Source organism: Falco cherrug, chromosome 4 (assembly GCF_023634085.1).
Source record: "Falco cherrug isolate bFalChe1 chromosome 4, bFalChe1.pri, whole genome shotgun sequence".
Classification (NCBI taxonomy): Eukaryota; Metazoa; Chordata; class Aves; order Falconiformes; family Falconidae; genus Falco; species Falco cherrug.
In genome coordinates, this window is record NC_073700.1 from 13,854,531 (window position 1) to 13,871,461 (window position 16,931).

General features: G+C 67.8%; 3 protein-coding genes across 4 annotated transcripts; all 3 read left to right on the top strand.

Moving 5' to 3' along the window:
* The first annotated feature begins 520 nt into the window (after positions 1–520).
* Positions 521–6,311, top strand: SLC6A8 (solute carrier family 6 member 8). 2 transcript variants are annotated; one of them, XM_055709833.1, is made up of 14 exons: positions 521–844; positions 1,158–1,377; positions 1,734–1,865; positions 2,598–2,871; positions 2,948–3,080; positions 3,340–3,474; positions 3,555–3,658; positions 3,742–3,866; positions 3,939–4,051; positions 4,125–4,262; positions 4,596–4,698; positions 4,771–4,871; positions 5,110–5,280; positions 5,796–6,311. In XM_055709833.1, exons 2-14 carry the CDS (start codon positions 1,290–1,292, stop codon positions 5,925–5,927), a joined length of 1,749 nt encoding a protein of 582 aa, XP_055565808.1. In that variant the 5' UTR covers positions 521–844; positions 1,158–1,289; the 3' UTR covers positions 5,928–6,311. The 2 variants fall into 2 exon arrangements, with proteins under 2 accessions (XP_055565808.1, XP_055565809.1); XM_055709834.1 differs by lacking the exon at positions 1,734–1,865.
* An 82-nt stretch (positions 6,312–6,393) lies between these two features.
* Positions 6,394–8,820, top strand: LOC102047323 (epidermal differentiation-specific protein-like). Its single transcript, XM_005432546.3, has one exon. It carries the CDS (start codon positions 7,744–7,746, stop codon positions 8,800–8,802), a length of 1,059 nt encoding a protein of 352 aa, XP_005432603.1. The 5' UTR covers positions 6,394–7,743; the 3' UTR covers positions 8,803–8,820.
* A 1,134-nt stretch (positions 8,821–9,954) lies between these two features.
* On the top strand, positions 9,955–16,217 carry QARS1 (glutaminyl-tRNA synthetase 1). Its single transcript, XM_055709825.1, has 24 exons — positions 9,955–10,126; positions 10,377–10,524; positions 10,602–10,711; positions 10,806–10,881; positions 11,175–11,239; positions 11,467–11,520; positions 11,707–11,764; positions 11,887–11,958; positions 12,129–12,214; positions 12,457–12,543; positions 12,665–12,764; positions 12,886–12,964; positions 13,073–13,181; positions 13,264–13,394; positions 13,501–13,593; positions 13,743–13,880; positions 13,954–14,041; positions 14,121–14,264; positions 14,336–14,440; positions 14,842–14,934; positions 15,197–15,324; positions 15,541–15,607; positions 15,815–15,940; positions 16,039–16,217. The coding sequence occupies exons 1-24, from the start codon at positions 9,974–9,976 to the stop codon at positions 16,087–16,089; spliced, it is 2,361 nt and encodes a 786-aa protein (XP_055565800.1). The 5' UTR covers positions 9,955–9,973; the 3' UTR covers positions 16,090–16,217.
* Positions 16,218–16,931: the final 714 nt, after the last annotated feature.

Genomic DNA, 16,931 nt, shown 5'->3' on the forward strand with positions numbered 1-16,931 from the left:
GCCCCTGGTGTGACATGCTGCTCGCTGTGTCCTGACGTCCCTCAGGGCCGGGCATTTCTTGGTGCACCCCACAGCCGCGGGGGACACCCACTGTCCCCTGATGTGCTGCGGTGCCTGCAGTCACCGGTGCCCGCTGCCTCTCCGTGTGCTCTGCTGCTGGCTGCGCCCTGTTGCCCGGTGTCCGCTGGTGCCATAGTGCCTGGCGTGTCCCGGTGCTAGCGTGGCGGGACTGCCGGTGCCGGTGTCCCCTGCTGCCGGTGTGTCAGGACTGCAAGTCCTGGTGCTCTAGTGCCCGGAGCGCCCCGTCCCGCAGAGCAACCTTTTCGCCTGCTGTCCCCAGTGCCCGGTATCCGCCGGTGGCGCCCCGGTGTCCCGCGGCGTGCCCCCTGTCCCGCTGCCCGCCCCCCGCCTCGCCCCGGTGCCGGTGCGGCGGGACTGCAAGTCCCGTCAAGCCGCGGGCGGGCGGCGCGGCCAATGGGGCTCGGGGGGCGGTGCGGCCGGTCGCTGCCTCCGCCGCCGCCCGGTGCCGCGGCGCAGAGAGCCCCGGAGCGGCCGCGCGGCGCCGGCCCCGCAGCCCGGCTCTGAGCCGCCCGCCCGGCCCGGCCCGCCCCGCCGCGCCCCGCCGCCCTCAATGAGGTTCTTCCGACTCACCTTCAAGTGCTTCGTGGATTGCTTCTGAGCCCCCCCACGGCCACGGAGCCGCCCCCGACCCGCCCCCGCTCCCCGGCCCCCCGCGACATGCCCCCCGTCCCCGCCGACACGGCCGCCCCGCAGCCGCCCGCCGCCCCGCGACGCGACGCCGCAGCCGCCGCGGCCGCCGCCGCTGCTGCCCCCGCGGGCTCCGGTAAGCGGGAAGCGCCGGGGAGGGATGAGGTTCGGGGATGGGGGGGGGGGGGGGGGAGGTGTCCACGGCCACGCGCGACCGCGGCGCGCCCCCTCCCGCCGCCGCGGGGTGAGTCACCGCTCTGCATTGTGACGTCACGCGACTGCCTGACATCTGACGTCACGCCCCTTCACGCGGAGAGGGGCGCGCGGCGGCGGGGGGGGCGGCAGGCGCGGGGGGACCTTCGGTCTCCCCGCGCTCCCCCCCTCCCCGCGCGCGCCCCACGGGCGCACGTGACGGCAGCGTGCCCCCCCCCCCCGCCCCGTCTCGGCAGAGGGCCGCGGCGAGGCGGAGGGCACGGACCCCCCCGCGGCGGGCGAGGAGCGGGCAGTGACGGCGCCGCTGGTGGGACCCCCCCGGCCCCCCGAAAGCGGCCGCCCCCGAGCGGGAGACGTGGACCCGGCAGATGGATTTCATCATGTCCTGCGTGGGTTTCGCCGTGGGGCTGGGCAACGTCTGGCGCTTCCCCTACCTGTGTTACAAGAACGGCGGAGGTGAGCCCCGTGCCCGCCCCGTGGAGGGGGGGCACCCCACGGCGCGTGGGAGCACCCCGCTTTCCACCTCACAGTGTGCGTGGGTGCCTCCCCGGTGCAAGGGGCCGCCCGCGGGGGCTTGTGGGGCACCCCACGGGTGTCCGGCGTACCGGCGGCGTGGGGGTCCGTGGGGAGCCCCCCGCCACCTGCCCGCCCTGACCTACATCGGCGGCGCGGCGAGGGGAGGGCGCGGAGGCGCCTTTGCCATTCGCTGCGCCCGGGCGGGCGGCGCGGGGAGGGAAGGGGGACCCGGGGGGACCCGGGGGGGGCGGCGGCGGCTGAGCCGGCCCCGTGCCCCCTCCCCCCCCCGGCCCCAGGCGTCTTCCTCATCCCCTACCTGCTCATCGTCTTCGTGGGCGGCATCCCCGTCTTCTTCCTGGAGGTGGCCCTGGGGCAGTTCATGAAGCAGGGGGGCATCGCCGCCTGGAACATCGCCCCCCTCTTCAAGGGTAACGCCGCGCCCTGCCCGTGGCCCCGTGCTCCCTGCCCGTGGCCCCTGGCACCCTGTGCCCTGCCCAGGGGCCCCAGTGCCCTGCGCGGGGCTGGCAGCGCCCTGCCGGCACCCTGCCTGGGCACCGGCTGCCTGCACCCTGCGCGCGCCCTGCCTTCTCCTGTGCACCTTGCCCACGTCCCACTGCTACTCTGCACCCCAGCCAAGGGTGGCAGCTGCCTGCGCCCGTGCCCCGTGGCACCCTGTGCTGCCTTGCTTGCCCCTGCCGCTCCCTGCCTGCGTGCCGCTGGCCTCCCTGGGGGCTGCTGGATCCCCACCTCAGCAGTGTCCTGCCGGCTTCCCTGCACTGTGCCCCGCCAGCTCCCCTCTGTCCTTGCCGTGCTGCTGCTTATCCGTATCCTGTCCTGTCCCGTCCCCCGCCAGCTCCCCCCTTTCCCGTCCCCACCAGCTCCCCCCTGTCTCGCCTAAGGCAGCCAGCTCCCCCCTGTCCCCGTCCCTGCCAGCTCCCCCCTGTCCTGTCCCACCCAGGGCAGCCAGCTCCCCGCAGCCCCACCGGCTCCTCCCCTGCCTTGCGCTGGGCTGCTGGCTCCCTGTGTCCCCACCAGCACCCCATGTCCAGCCCCGTCCGCGCCAGCAGCCCCTGTTCCACCCCAGGCTGCCAGTTCCCCCACCCCGCTGGGCTGCCAGGTACCCATGGGTGCCCGCGGGCTGTGATCTCCCTGTGCCGCAGGTCTGGGCCTGGCTTCCATGGTGATCGTCTTCTTCTGCAACTCCTACTACATCATGATCCTGGTGTGGGGTCTCTTCTACCTGGTGCACTCGCTGACGGACACTCTGCCCTGGGCCACCTGCGGCCACGCCTGGAACACCGAGCAGTGCGCTGAGCTCTTCCACCTTGAGCTCTGCCGCAACAGCAGCAGCAATGCCAGCGCCGACGCTGGCCCCTTCAACCTCAGCTGCACTGACCTGGCCAGCAAGCGCTCGCCCGTCATCGAGTTTTGGGAGTGAGCGTGGGGACCAGGGGGTCTTGCCTGGGGCTGGGGGTGTCGTGCTGGCACTCATCACAGCCCCATTCTGCAGGAACAAGGTGCTGCGGCTCTCGGGGGACCTCAGCGAGCCAGGGGACATGAACTGGCAGATGATCCTCTGCTTGGTCACCACCTGGGTCGTCGTCTATTTCTGCATCTGGAAGGGTGTCAAGTCAACCGGGAAGGTGATGCTGGCCAGGCAGGGAGGGACACATTGGGGCCACTGGCATGTGGGGAGGGGACTGCAGCACACAACACTGCTGGCTCCTGCCCTCCCGTGCTGTACACTATGAGGGTGCAAAAACCCCTGTCCCACATCTGTCTGAGAGGTGCCACCAGCCACTGGGGACGTCCCCAAGCCCCAGTCCCGCTGGGACACCTGTGGCACATGATGGAGAGTCCCAGCCTGATGGGGAGGTCTCACTGGCACCAACATCTCTGCAGATTGTCTACTTCACGGCACTCTTCCCCTACGTGGTCCTCATCCTGCTGCTGGTCCATGGGGTGACACTGCCCGGGGCACTGGGCGGCATCGTCTACTACCTGAAACCCGACTGGTCCAAGCTGGCTGAGGCGCAGGTGAGGGCAGTGGGGAGGGCGGAAGGGGGCTGAGCGCTGGGCACCCTCCCCACACCCCGACGCCCTCCCTTGCGCCCTAGGTCTGGATCGATGCTGGCACCCAGATCTTCTTCTCCTACGCCATTGGGCTGGGTGCCCTGACCGCGCTGGGCAGCTACAACCGCTTCCATAACAACTGCTACAGGTAGGGCTGTGCTGGCTGTAGGGTGTCCCCCAGTGTCCCCCCCCCGTGTCCCCCCAGCGCCCCCTAACCCACTCTGCCCACAGGGATGCCTACATCCTGGCCGTGATCAACAGCTCCACCAGCTTCTTTGCCGGCTTCGTCGTCTTCTCTGTGCTGGGCTTCATGGCCTCTGAGCAAGGCGTGGACATCTCCAAGGTGGCCGAGTCCGGTGAGTGTCCATTGGCACCCTGTCCCCTGTGTCCACCCCTGGGGTGGCACCACTGACCCCGCTCTCCCGCAGGCCCTGGGCTGGCTTTTATCGCCTACCCCAAAGCTGTGACACTGATGCCCTTGTCCCCGCTCTGGGCCACGCTTTTCTTCTTCATGCTCCTTGTGCTGGGGCTGGACAGCCAGGTGCGATGGCAGGTGGGGGGATGGGGAGGGGACGGGGTGGCATGTCCCCACTGAGCCCCGCTCTCTGCTACAGTTTGTCGGTGTGGAGGGTTTCATCACGGGCATCCTGGACCTGTTCCCCCAGCCGGGGGCTGGCTCGCTGCGCCGCGAGCTCACCGCTGCGCTCTGCTGTGTCGTCTGCTGCCTCATCGACCTCTCCATGGTCACGCAGGTGGGGGACATGGCAGGGACACCTATGCCTGCCCCCAGGACATCACCTCCCATGGGGCCCCAGCACATGGTGGGAGCTCCCCGGGGCTGCGGCACCCGTGGCAGTGGGGGGTGCCCATGGCATGGGGGTGCCTGTAGCTGGGAGGTCTCCATGCCACGGGGGTGCCTGTCATCGTGGGGGTGCTGTGGGAGCACAGGGTGCCCACGGCATGCAGGGTGGCCATGCCAGGTGGGGCACCGGCACGGCAAGGCTGTGCCCATGCCAGTGTGCAGGCACCCAGCCAGCATGGGGCAGCCAGCACAGCCCTGGTGACACGCGGTGCCGTCCCGGCAGGGCGGCATGTACGTGTTCCAGCTCTTTGACAACTACTCGGCCAGTGGGATCACGCTGCTGTGGCAGGCTTTCTGGGAGTGCGTGGTCATTGCCTGGGTTTACGGTGAGGCCAGGGGGACACGGGTGGGGGACACAAGGGGACCCAGGAGCCCAGCTGACACCCTTCTTGCTGCAGGTGCCGACCGCTTCATGGACGATGTGGCCCGCATGATCGGCTATCGGCCCCTGCCCTTCATGAAGTGGTGCTGGGCCGTGGTGACGCCACTGGTCTGCGTGGTGAGCGGGGCTGCCCCGCGTGGGGACACGCGTGTGCGTGTGTGTGCGCGCTGCCCCGGCCGTGCCACGGGCACCGCGCTCCCCCAGGCGGCTGCTTCGGGCACGGCAGCCACGGGGTGACACGCGTGTCTCGGTCATGGGCCAACACGCATGTCAGGGCCGTGGGGTAACTCACGTGGGGGTTTTGGAGCCACCAGCCCCCTGCCCCGTGGCACCTCACCCCCCTCTCTCCACCCAGGGCATCTTTGTGTTCCACGTGGTGAACTACAAGCCGTTGACCTACAACAAGACGTACGTGTACCCGTGGTGGGGGGACGCCATCGGCTGGGTCCTGGCACTCTCTTCAATGCTCTGCATCCCCTGCACCGTCCTCTACAAGCTCCTGCGCTGCAAAGGCTCCCTGCGAGAGGTGAGGGCGGCACAGAGGGGTTCCTGCTGCCTCCGTCCTCACCCCATCTCAGCCATCCTTGTCCCTGTCCCCATCTCAGTCCTGTCCCCATTCAGAACCCAGCAATGCCCACATTGCCATCTCATCCCTGTCCCCAGTCAAATCCCGTCCCTGTCCCCATCCCTTTCGGATTTCCACCCCGTCCCCATCCCTGTCTCACTCCCAACCTCACCTGAATCCTATCCTTACTTACATCACTGTCTCAGCCCCATCCCTGTCATTCTCACTCCCAGCCAAATTGTGTCTCCATCAGTTTCAGTCCCACCCCCATCTCATCCTTGTCCCCGTGCAGTCCCACTCCCTCTCTCAATCCCATTTCAATCCCCTCCCTGTCCCAGCCTCACCTCCATCCCCACCCAAATCCCACCCCTGTCCCCATCTCGGTCCCATCCCTGTGCAGCGGGGGGATGCTCCATGCTGGGTTGAGGCAGTCCCCAGTGCTGCCGTCCCTGGGTGCTGACACAGCGTCCCCGCAGCGCTGGCAGCTCCTGACCACTCCGATCTGGGGCCACCACCACCTGGAGTACCTGACACCTGAGGCAGAAGCCAAATTGCTGGCCCCAGAGCCCCCCAAGGAGAAGGCGACGCTCTTCGAGACTGTGATCTGAGCATGGGGAGGGTCGCACTGCTCCCGCCCGCCATAGCAATAATGCCAGCACTGCCTCCCACCCACGCTGCCCGCGCCCCCCGTGCTGCCCCAGCCCGCTGGCCTCGCCGCAGGGGGGGTGTGCGCGACAGCGAGGTGGGGGGGTTCTGGTGGCCGTGGGGCCGGGGCGGCCGCAGGGAGCGGGAGGGGTCCCTGGCGCGGGGGAGCGTGGCAGCCCGGGGGGCCGGCGGGGAGGCTGCGAGCCGGGGGAGCCAGCAGGACAGCCCTTCCCCAGCCCCCGCCCGTGGCCCCCGCGGCCCCCCGCTCACTAACCGCTTCCTGTAGCGTTTGTCTGGTGTAACCCCGACCGCCCCAACATCTGGCAATAAACTGGGAGACCCTGGCAGCCCCGGCACTGCAGGCACGGGAACAGCGGCACCGGCAGTGGGAAGCTTGGGGGGGAGATGTGGGGTGGCACTTGCGTGTGGGACGGAGGTTTGGGGGGGAACAGGGCTCAGGGATGTGGGGACATCTGCATTCCTCTCCTGGGTGATTTGGGGCTGGGGCAGGACAGGCTGCCTGAGCGGTGGGGTCTCCATCCTCATACACCACAGGATGTGGGTGCCTGCAGGCGGTGCCAAACCCAGGTTCCCCTGTGGGACTGGGGTACCCCATGCCCCACTTCCCAGCCCCACGGGGCAGATTTCAGCCCAGAGGCTTTGGGGGTCCTGCCTGTCCCCAGCTCAACACAGGGGCTTCTGGGGTGGGTCATGATCCAGCCAGGAGCTGCTCATGTCTATTTTGGGGTTCTCTGCTCCCTGTGCTGTGCCATAGGGACAGCCCTGGGCTGGGGAGGGCTGTGGGGGCACAGGCAGGAGAAGCCAGAGGCTCTGCCTGCCCTAGACCCCTTGAGCTGCCTCAACCCCAGTGCCAGCCGGGGAGCGCATGTGCCCTGTGCCCTGCACCGGTGGCTCCTGTGGAGGCTAGCTCCAGCCCATGCCATGGGGACCCACACGGTACCCTGAGGAAGCCCGTGGCACATTGTGCTTGGGGCGGCTGCCAGCTGTCCCTGTGCCCTGGCTGGGCATCAGAGTCCCACTGTGCCCAGTGCTGGCACCCATCACTGTCCAGCAGCGTTGTGACCATCCTGCTCATGGAGACACAAGGCAGAAGTGCTACCACCTGCCCTGGCCATGCTTGCACGCAGGGCTGGGGCAGTGGTGCTATGCCAGGGCAGGTCATGTCCTGCGTCCGGGGGCACCAGGGTGCTGAGCAGCTTGTCTCGGGGTGCTGGCTCACCCTACCACGATACTCTCTCACCCCACTGGGGCGAGCCGGCAGTTCCTGCCCCACCGGCAATGCACACCATAATTAGTGCGGGCAGGGCGGAAGCATCAGTGATAATTGTCAGTGACTCGTTAGCACTGGAGCGCTGCGTGCCTAGGGCACAGCAGGACTTTCCAGCAGGGCTGGTCTGCGAGGCCGGCTGGCATCCCAGTGCACCGGCCGCGGTACAGCCGTGCGGGGCCTGGCTGGCTCCCAGCCGCCGGAGCGGAGCTGGGCGCGGGTGCGGGGGCGAGCGCCGTCATTGCCTTCGCTTCGTGCCGCAGCACGCCCTGGCCCCGCCACCCCCTCGTAAAAGGCACAGCTGCGGGCTGGTGTTGGGGTGCTGCTGGCACAGACGGTGAGAGCTCAAGGACCAGGCAGAGGAGAGGGGATAAAGGGGTGCCAGGGTGCCCCCTCGCTGGCCAGGCTTTCCCCACAGGTTTCCCACGTGAGCCCACACGAGGGGACTTGACGTGCGTGTTGTCCTGGTAGGGGTGGGCACCCACGGCACCATGAACCAGATCGTGGTGTACGAGCGTGCCAATTTTGAGGGGCTGAGACGGGAGTTCACCTGCGACGTGCCCGACCTCCACGAGTTGGATTTTGGGGATTGCATTGCCTCCCTGAAGGTGGTGGGACAGCCTTGGATCGCCTACACGGACCCCAAGTACGAGGGAGAGCCACACGCCTTTGAGGAGGGTGAGTACCCCTCCGTGGGACGGCCCAACAGCTTCTCATCACTGCGCCTTGTGCACCATGACCTGGGGGACCCCCAGATCGTACTCTATGAGCGCCCCAACTTTCAAGGCGCCTGCAAGGTGGTGACAGAGGAGACCAACCTGGCGTACGGGTACTTCAACGACCGGGTGGCCTCCCACATAGTGCAGCGAGGTGTCTGGCTGCTCTACCAGCATCCCGGCCGGGGTGGCTGGCACTGCGTGGCATGGCCCGGTGAGCGTCTTGCAGACTACAAACCTGAGCTGAACTTCCAGGCTCGGCTGTCCCACCTGCGCCCGCTGCGGCCCGGGCAGCCCCTGGTCTCAGCGCGTCTCCTCTGGGAGCAGAAGCGGGTGGAAGCGGAGCGGGAAGTGCTGGTGGATGAGATCGAAGGGGTGAATGAGACTGAGTCGGAGCAGGTGCTGGCAGCCAGCAGCAGCAGGGAGTATGGCACCACGCTCTGGCAGAGCTTCCACTTCAGCAACACCACCAGCCTCAAAGCCGGGCTCTCTTTCACGTTGACCGTGGAAGCCTCCAACATCTTCACGGTGCAGAAAGGGCGCAGTGAATCCAGCACCCGCCGGGAACGCGTGGAGGTGCAGCTGCCGGCAAAGATCCCCCCCCACACGGCACTCAGCATCCAGGTCTTGCGGAAGGAGGTGACGCTCTCCATCCCGGTGCTGCTCACCATCACCCAGAACGAAACTGTTCGTACGGAGATGGGCGAGTATCGCAGCATCTCGGGTACCAACATTAGTGTCCGCTATAGCCTGAAGCCTCTGCCAGCTGAAGGCAGGGAGCAGGCAGCTACTGAGGGGACAGAGCCAGTGCCTGGCACTGGGATGGAGCTATAGCTCCATCCCAGTGCCAGTCGGTGGTGTGGGACCCCCAGGAACCCCAGCATTGCCTGCCCAACCTGCCCATGGAGGAGCCAAGACCTGCCTTGCCTGGCCGTGTCCGGTGGCTCTGGCTGGCAGGACATGATGGTGCCTCCTCCCACCAGGTGTTGCCAATAAACCCCCTTCCCCAACTGCTCAGGTCTGCTGCTGCTGGTGTGGGGGTGGGCTTGGGGGTGGACACCAGACTGGAAGAGCCAGGGGACGATGCGGAGAGCTGGGTAAGCTGCGGGCATCAGGCTGGGGGAGTCAGTGGACACTGTGCTGGGGAAGCTGGGGGGGACACTGGCTGGGGGACACACAGGATGCTGGCCTGGGGAGACACCAGACTGGGGAAGTTGGGGGGACACCAGGCTGGGGTAGCCAGAGGATACTGGCATGGAGGGGCACTGGACTGGGGGAGCTGGGGACACCAGACTGGGGAAGTTAGGAGGCACTGGGCTGGGGTAGCCAGGTGTTGCTGGCCTGGGGGGACACTGGGTTTGGGGAACACCAGACTGGGGAAACTGGGGGAACACTGGTCTGGGGTTGCTGAGGATACTGGCTAGACAGGACACCAGGCTGGGGGCGGGGTCAGGAGGACACCGGGCTGGGAAGACACAGAGGGAAGGCAAGGGAGGGAGCAGTGGGCTGGGGGGCCGGGGGCCACCGGGCCGGAGCAGCCACCGCCACCCCCGGCATAGCCCTTCGGGCACGTGTGTGTCCCCCGGCCGGAGGCGGGGCCCGTCCGCGGGGCAGGCGGGGGCCCGGGGAGCGGCGAGCCTTCCGCCGGGGCCGCTCTGGGCGGGCGGCGGCTGCCGGGTGAGGACAAAGGGCCGCGGGCGGTGGGTGCGGGGCGGGGCCTGGCACAGGCGTGGCCCGCCCCCGCCCCCCCTGCCCCTCCCCTGCCCCGCCCCCCACGTGGTCGTCGCCACCGCCTGGCTCTTTAAATGATGCAACCGGCCGCAGGCTTAGCCACGCCCCCTGCGTCCCTATTCGCGGAGCCAGCACCGAGCTCCCCCGTCCCGTTGGTCGAGGGGTGTCCCTCTTAATGTCGATTGGCTCGAACTGTGCCGGCCACCCGCCCTCCCCGCTCCGATTGGCTGGGCGTGGCCCCGCCCCCCGGGCGGGCGGTGGAGGCGACAGCAGCATGGCGGCGGCGGCGGCGGTGGGGGCGATGGCGACGGAGGAGGCGGAGGAGGCGTTGCGGCTTTTCACCGGCATCGGCCTCAGCGAGGCCAAAGCCCGCGAGACGATGCGCAACGGGGCGCTCAGCGCGCTGCTCCGCCAGGCCGTGCTGCAGGTGCGCCCGCTGCGGGCCCCCGCCCCGCTCCCCCGGTCCCCGGTGCGGCGGCGTCACCCCCGGGACCCCCCGGCCCCGCCTCCCCGCGCTCCCCTCCCCGGGACCCCCCGGCCCCGCCTCCTCTCGCCCCCGCCGAGCGGCCCCGGCCCTTGGCGCTCCCCGCCCGGCCACCCCCGTCCCGCCCCGGGGCCGCCGGTTCGCCAGGGCTGAGCCCCGGGCCCGCCGTGACACTTCCCCGGGGCGGCGGCAGGCTCGGAGCGCGCTGGGCCCGGCCCTGGACAAAGGCACCGGGACGCTGCTGTACAACGCGGCCGCCCGCCTCAGGGACCCGAAGCACCTCGGCTTCGTTGTCGGCTACATCGTGCGCAGGGAGATCCTCACCGACCTGCAGCTCAGCGGTACCGTGCGGCTCCGGCACCCCCCTGGCCCTGGCTGGCGGCCCCGGGCCCTGCTGCTCACCCCCCTCTGTCCCCAGCCGCCCTGGAGTACGTGAGGAGCCACCCGCTGGAGCCCCTGGACGCGGCGGACTTCGAGCGGGCCTGTGGGGTAGGGGTGTGCGTCACCCCCGAGCAGATCGAGGAGGCGGTGAGTGGGGCACCGGGCAGCTGGACGGGGCGGCCCCGGGTGCTGCGCTCCCTGCCCGCCCCGCTCACCCCGGCCGCCCCGTTCTCCCGCCCAGGTGGAGGCCGTGATCGGCGAGCACCGAGCAGAGCTGTTGGCCGAGCGCTACCGCTTCAACATGGGGCTGCTGATGGGTGAGTGGGGGGCGCCGGCACAGCCCCTGCTTGGCGCTGGCGGGTCCCCCTGTTCTGACTCTGCCAGCGCCGCTACCTCCTCCCTTGGATCCTGAGAGCCAGCCCGTGTCCCTGGGCTGTCCCAGGCCCAGCTGCTGCGGCGCTGGCTGTGCCGCAGCCCACCCGATGCAGGGGAGACGTCCTGCCGTGTCCCCTGTGCAGGCAGGGCTGTGGGTGGCTGCCACCTGTGGTGCCATGGATGGAGCCCCTCGGGCTGGGCTGTGCCCCTCACCCCCGGGGTGCCCTGTCCACAGGGGAGGCACGGAGCCGGCTGCGCTGGGCAGACGGGAAGACCATCAAGAACGAGGTGGACCTGCAGGTGGGTGTGAGGGCAATGGGTCAGGTGCTGCTTGGGGTGGTGGCCCCTGTCGGTGCCCTTCCCGGTGTGGGACCTGCTGGCCTGTCTCAAGGGAGGGCCAGTGCTGGGGACAGCCTGCCCCGGGTAGGTGCGGGCAGGGTGAGGGGGGTGACAGCTGAACAGGGCCACCTCCAGGCCTTGGGGCACCGGGAGCCTTTTCTAGTCCTGTCTGTGTCGCTTTTCTCCAGGTGCTGCATTTGCTGGGACCAAAGACAGAAGCTGACCTGGAAAAGAAGCCAAAGGTGAGGAGGAGGGGGAAGCAGGGAACTGTGATGGTATTTCCCTGCTGAGCATCCCAAATAGCTGCTCTGGGCCCAGGCACCACCATGGGCATGGGTCCAAGGGAGCGCTGGGGGCAGCAGGCTGGGCCAGGAAGGGAAGGTGTGTGCTGGAGCTGGGCACTCAGGATGCTGTGCTGGTCCCTGCAGGCTGCAAAGGCCCGACCAGCCCCGGCAGAGAAGCAGAAGGCAGCCGTGGTGGAGAACGGTAAGAGATTGTCCTCCTGCGGGCAGCTTCCCTGGCCCTTCGGTTTCTGGTTGGGACCTGCCTCTGAGCTGGGCCCTGGGAACTGCAGTCAGGCCCCTGCTCAGGCCCATCTCTTCCCCCAGGTGAGGTGTGCACAGAGACACGGACACTGCTGGAGCAGCTGCGGGGAGAAGCCCTCAAGTTCCACAGGCCGGGTGAGTGCGAGGAGCCTCTGCCATGTGTGGGGCTGCTCCACCAGCTCTGCACCTGGCCCTAGCTCTCCATGCTGTGGGAGACCAGACCAGCGCTGTGTCTTCCCATCCTGGCTGCTTGGGCTTGGCTTGCTTTGGGCAGTGCTGCAGCCCTGAGCATTCCCTACCCACAGGAGAGAACTACAAGACGGAGGGCTACGTGGTGACGCCCAACACCATGGCTCTGCTGAAGCAGCACCTGGCAATCACGGGTGGGCAGGTAAGACCATGTCCCTCAGCCCAGCGGTTCCCTGTGAGGGTGGCACTGCTGTGCCAGGCTCCAGTGGGTGCGTGGGGTGGCTGGGCAAACACACAGCTCACCGAGGGCACGGCCAGAGGCAGCAATGATGTGACTCAGAGAGGGTGTGTGGGATCACTGGGGGCTCATGTCAGTGCCCCTGCTGCCGGGGAGGGGGACAGTCTCCTGCCAAAGGACAGAGGTGTTCCGTTTCCCCCCTGCAGGTGCGGACACGGTTCCCTCCTGAGCCCAATGGGATCCTGCACATTGGCCATGCCAAGGCCATCAACTTCAACTTCGGCTACGCCAAGGTGAGAAGCACCAAGGCCCGCTGGCAGCTCACCCTGGCCCCTGCCTCCCACCGCTGCTTGGCCACTGGCCTGGCCCTGCAGTCCCTCAGGGAACCGCTGCTCACTGTGCCCCTGTCCCCAGGCCAACGGTGGTGTGTGCTTCTTGCGCTATGATGACACCAACCCCGAGAAGGAGGAGGAGAAGTACTTCACAGCCATCCGGGAGATGGTGGAGTGGCTGGGTGCGGATCGGGCTGGGGCGGGCAGGATCGGGCCAGGCACTGCTGGGGACATCTCTGCATGCAGGTCCTGCTGCTGAGTCCTGGTGTTGTCTCTAACCCACTGTTTCCCCTGTCCCCACAGGCTACCAGCCCTATGCAGTGACCCATGCATCAGATTACTTTGACCAGCTCTACACCTGGGCCCTGGAGCTCATTCGCAGGTGAGCATGCCGGGGTGGTATGGATGCAGTAGGGCAGTGTGGATGTCCAGTGCTGGGGCTCCATCTCACCCAGGGGATGGGCCTGGTGACGGCGTTTCCTCTCCATAGGGGCCAGGCATATGTCTGCCATCAGAAGGTTGAGGAGATCAAGGGCCACAACCCACCACCATCACCATGGCGGGACCGGCCTGTGGAGGAGTCACTCCTGCTCTTTGAGGTACCCCTGGCTGGGGCAGGCGCTGCGTGCCTGTGGGGGCCGGGTCTGTGGCTCAGCTGACAGCTGCCCCCCTGCTCCACAGGACATGCGAAAGGGCAAGTTTGGGGAGGGGGAGGCCACGCTGCGGATGAAGCTGGTGATGGAGGATGGGAAGATGGACCCCGTCGCCTACCGTGTCAAGTTCACTCCACACCACCGCACTGGGGACAAGTGGTAAGAAGGGCCTGTGGCATCCTGGCATGTGTTGTGGGGGTGGGTCTGCGTCTGCCGGGAGTGGGGAGGTGTTGGGAGGGGAGCAGCACCGGGCTCTGCCTTGCAGGTGCATCTACCCCACGTATGACTACACACACTGCCTCTGCGACTCCATTGAGCACATCACACACTCCCTCTGCACCAAGGAGTTCCAGGCCAGGTGAGTGCTGAGCTGGACCTGGTGGGGCAGCTCTGTGGGGGAGCAGCTGGCCGTGTCCCAGTGGCTGCCAAAGTGCTGGGAACAGTGTGCCCGTGGGGCTGTGGGTGGGCCTGAGGCTCAGCCGGGCTGTGCTGGTGCCTCCCTTGCAGGCGCTCCTCCTACTTCTGGCTGTGTAACGCACTGGATGTCTACTGCCCTGTGCAGTGGGAGTATGGGCGCCTGAACCTGCTCTACACTGTTGTCTCCAAGAGGAAAATCATCCGACTGGTGGAGACGGGTGCTGTGAGGTAGGAGCAGGGCCAGCAGACAGGGTGGGTCCCACCTGGGGCATGCCTGGCTGTCACATCGGTGTTTTCTCAGGGACTGGGATGACCCACGGCTCTTCACGCTGACAGCCCTGCGCCGGCGAGGCTTCCCCCCTGAAGCCATCAACAACTTCTGTGCCCGGGTAGGTGCCAGGGGCAGGATGGGATGGGGCAGGTGGATGCGTCTTCTGGCTGGTGTGGTGACAGCAGGCTGTCCCGCAGGTTGGTGTGACAGTGGCCCAGGCAACAATGGAGCCACATCTGCTGGAGGCGTGTGCGCGAGAGGTGCTGAACGAGCAGGCCCCTCGTGCCATGGCTGTCCTGGAGCCCCTCAAGGTCACCATCACCAACTTCCCTGCCCCAAAGGTGAGACTGCCATGGGCTGGGGTGGGAGTGTGGTTCCCCGAGGTCAGCATTCACTCCCTCCTTCTTCCCAGGCACTCGAGGTCCTTGTGCCCAACTTTCCATCTGATGAGAGTCGGGGTTTTCACAAAGTGCCCTTCCAGTCCACCATCTACATCGAGGAGACAGACTTCAGGGAGGTGAGCTGGGCCCACTGGGCCATACTGCCCTGTCTCCTGGGAGCAACAGCTCAGGTGCCTGGCAGCGCTGGGAGTGATGCTGGTGCTGCACAGGGCACAGGTAGGTTCAGGCACCTGACTGCAACTCCCAAATGTGCCAGCAGCTCTGATGGACACCAGGGCAATGCCCACTATACTCAGCCTGGCTGGGATATGTCCAACCAATAGTGCTCACACCTGGCCTGTGCACTGGAGAACATCCCGCAGCAATGTGGGAGTTCAGACAGCCATGGATGCGCCGATCCCTGGGATGGCAGGAGGTGGGGGGAAGGGGATGCAGTCATGGGGACAGAGACACATGCTAGAGGAGGGACCTGCTACCTGTGCTGAGCCCCCTCTTGCAGCCCTGAACTCTCTTGCAGGAGCTGGACAAGGGCTACAAGCGCCTGGCTCCTGGGCAGCCGGTGGGGCTGCGCCATGCTGGCTACGTCATTGCTGTCCAGAACGTCATCAAGGTGGGTGGCTTTGGGCACCGGTGACATGAGGTTGGGCTGTGGGATGGCAGGACATGGCTATGCCCCACCAGGGAAGGGCAGCGATGGTCATCTCAGGCTGTGGGCACAGTGCAGGTGCAGACTGCCAGCCCTGTGCCTCGCAGTGGGGAGCAAGGTGGCTCTGAGCAGGGGGGCTGGCGGTTCAGCCCCAGGGCTGCCTTGTGGCATAGGGCCCCGCTGCCTGACCGCTGCTTGATGGCTCCGCTTGTCTCCTCTCCCCTAGGATGCCAGCGGGCGCGTGATCGAGCTGGAGGTGACCTGCACCAAGTCAGATGTGGCAGAGAAGCCCAAAGCCTTCATCCACTGGGTGTCAGAGCCGCTGGTGTGTGAAGTGCGGCTCTACGAGCGGCTGTGAGTACCCGGCTTCCTGCGGAGGCACAGGTGCAAGCTCAGCGGTGCTGGAGCGGCAGCATGGCCATGCACCAGCAGGCTCTGCTGGGGTCTGCCCAGCTCCTTGCCTGGGAAGATGCTGCTGTGGGGTCCTGTGAGTTGCTGCCCCATGGCTGCCATGGGGTACCACATCCCCCTGTGCAGCGGCTTTGGGGTGAGTCTCTTGTCTCGTGGCAGGTTTTTGCACAAAAATCCCGAAGACCCGTCGGAGGTGCCTGGTGGTTTTCTGAGTGACCTCAACCCTGTGAGTAGTGGCAGGAGCTGGGATTATGGGCCCAGGGGGAGCTGGGGATGTCCTGCACCCACACCCAAGGCACCCACTTCTGTGTGACCCCTATGCTCCCTGGGAAGGGCCCTGCCGTGTCCTGACAGGGAGAGGGGCTGGGGCGAGCAGGGCTGTGGAGGGGGAAGAGGAGCTGGGGGTGCTGGCTGAGCTGCCTCCCCCTGCCAGGACTCCATGCGTGTGGTCCACAACGCCCTGCTCGACAGCTCCGTCCTCTCGGCCCGGCACTTTGACAAGTTCCAGTTTGAGCGTCTGGGCTACTTCTCTGTGGATCCTGACAGCAAGGAGGGGAAGGTGAGCCCTGGGGAGGGGGCAGCGGGGCTGCCCCGGCCCACCGTAGAGCTACCCCGGCCCACCATGGGGCTCCAAGCTGACCCTCTGCCTCTCCCCAGATGGTGTTCAACCGGACGGTGACGCTGAAGGAGGACCCTGGCAAGGCCTGAGGGACCCACCGCTGCCGCGCTGCTGTGGTGCTGCTTCCCAGGGTCCCTGTGCACCCTCAGTGCCGCCGTGCCTTGGCACAGCCCCCCGGGGCGCCCCACAGCATCACCTCAATAAATGGAGCATCCCAGCCTTGTCTCTGCGCTGTCACTGCCTCCTGTCCCCTGGGCTCAGCCTTGGGGTGCTGGGGTCGGGGGTCTCCCCTCTTCCAGGGGGGTCGGGATCTGCTCCCACCCTCTGTGCAGGGCTGGTGCCCCCGCGGGAGCTGCAGTTTCCCCCTGCCCTGAGCCCGTGAGGCTGGGTGGGAGGGGGTGGCGGGGTGGGATGGAGGGTCCCGGGGCCTGCGGTGGGCTTCGGGGGCGGGCGAGGTGCACACTGTGTACAAACACCGCCGGAGCCGGCCCCCCTTAAGGTGGACTCTACTCCGGTGGCCCGTGCCCGGCCCCGTGCCGGGGGCGTGGGGCTGCCCCGGTGGGACCGACGTGGCCCCCGTGCCCTGAGCGCCGGGGCCGGGGTCTCGGCCCTGCCGGGGTGGAGGAAGGCCCCGCTCGGCCCCCACGGGCCACCTTAAGCGGCAGCGCGGACGGGCAGGCCGCGCCGAGCACATGGGCACGTTAAAGCAGCCCCGGCTCGGCCCCGCGGTGCGGGGACCCCTCGCCCCGACGGGGGAGCCTTCGCCACGCGATGTCGCCCGGGGGCGGGGCGCAGCCCCCACTGGTACCGGCCGCGGAGGCCGCAGCGCCTTCCGCTGGGAGCCCCTGCCCTGGGGTCTCGCCCACCCGTGGGGTGGCGCGGAGCCACCCCCGGCTGCTGCCTGGGGGTCGCGGCCGGGCCGCCCCCGCCT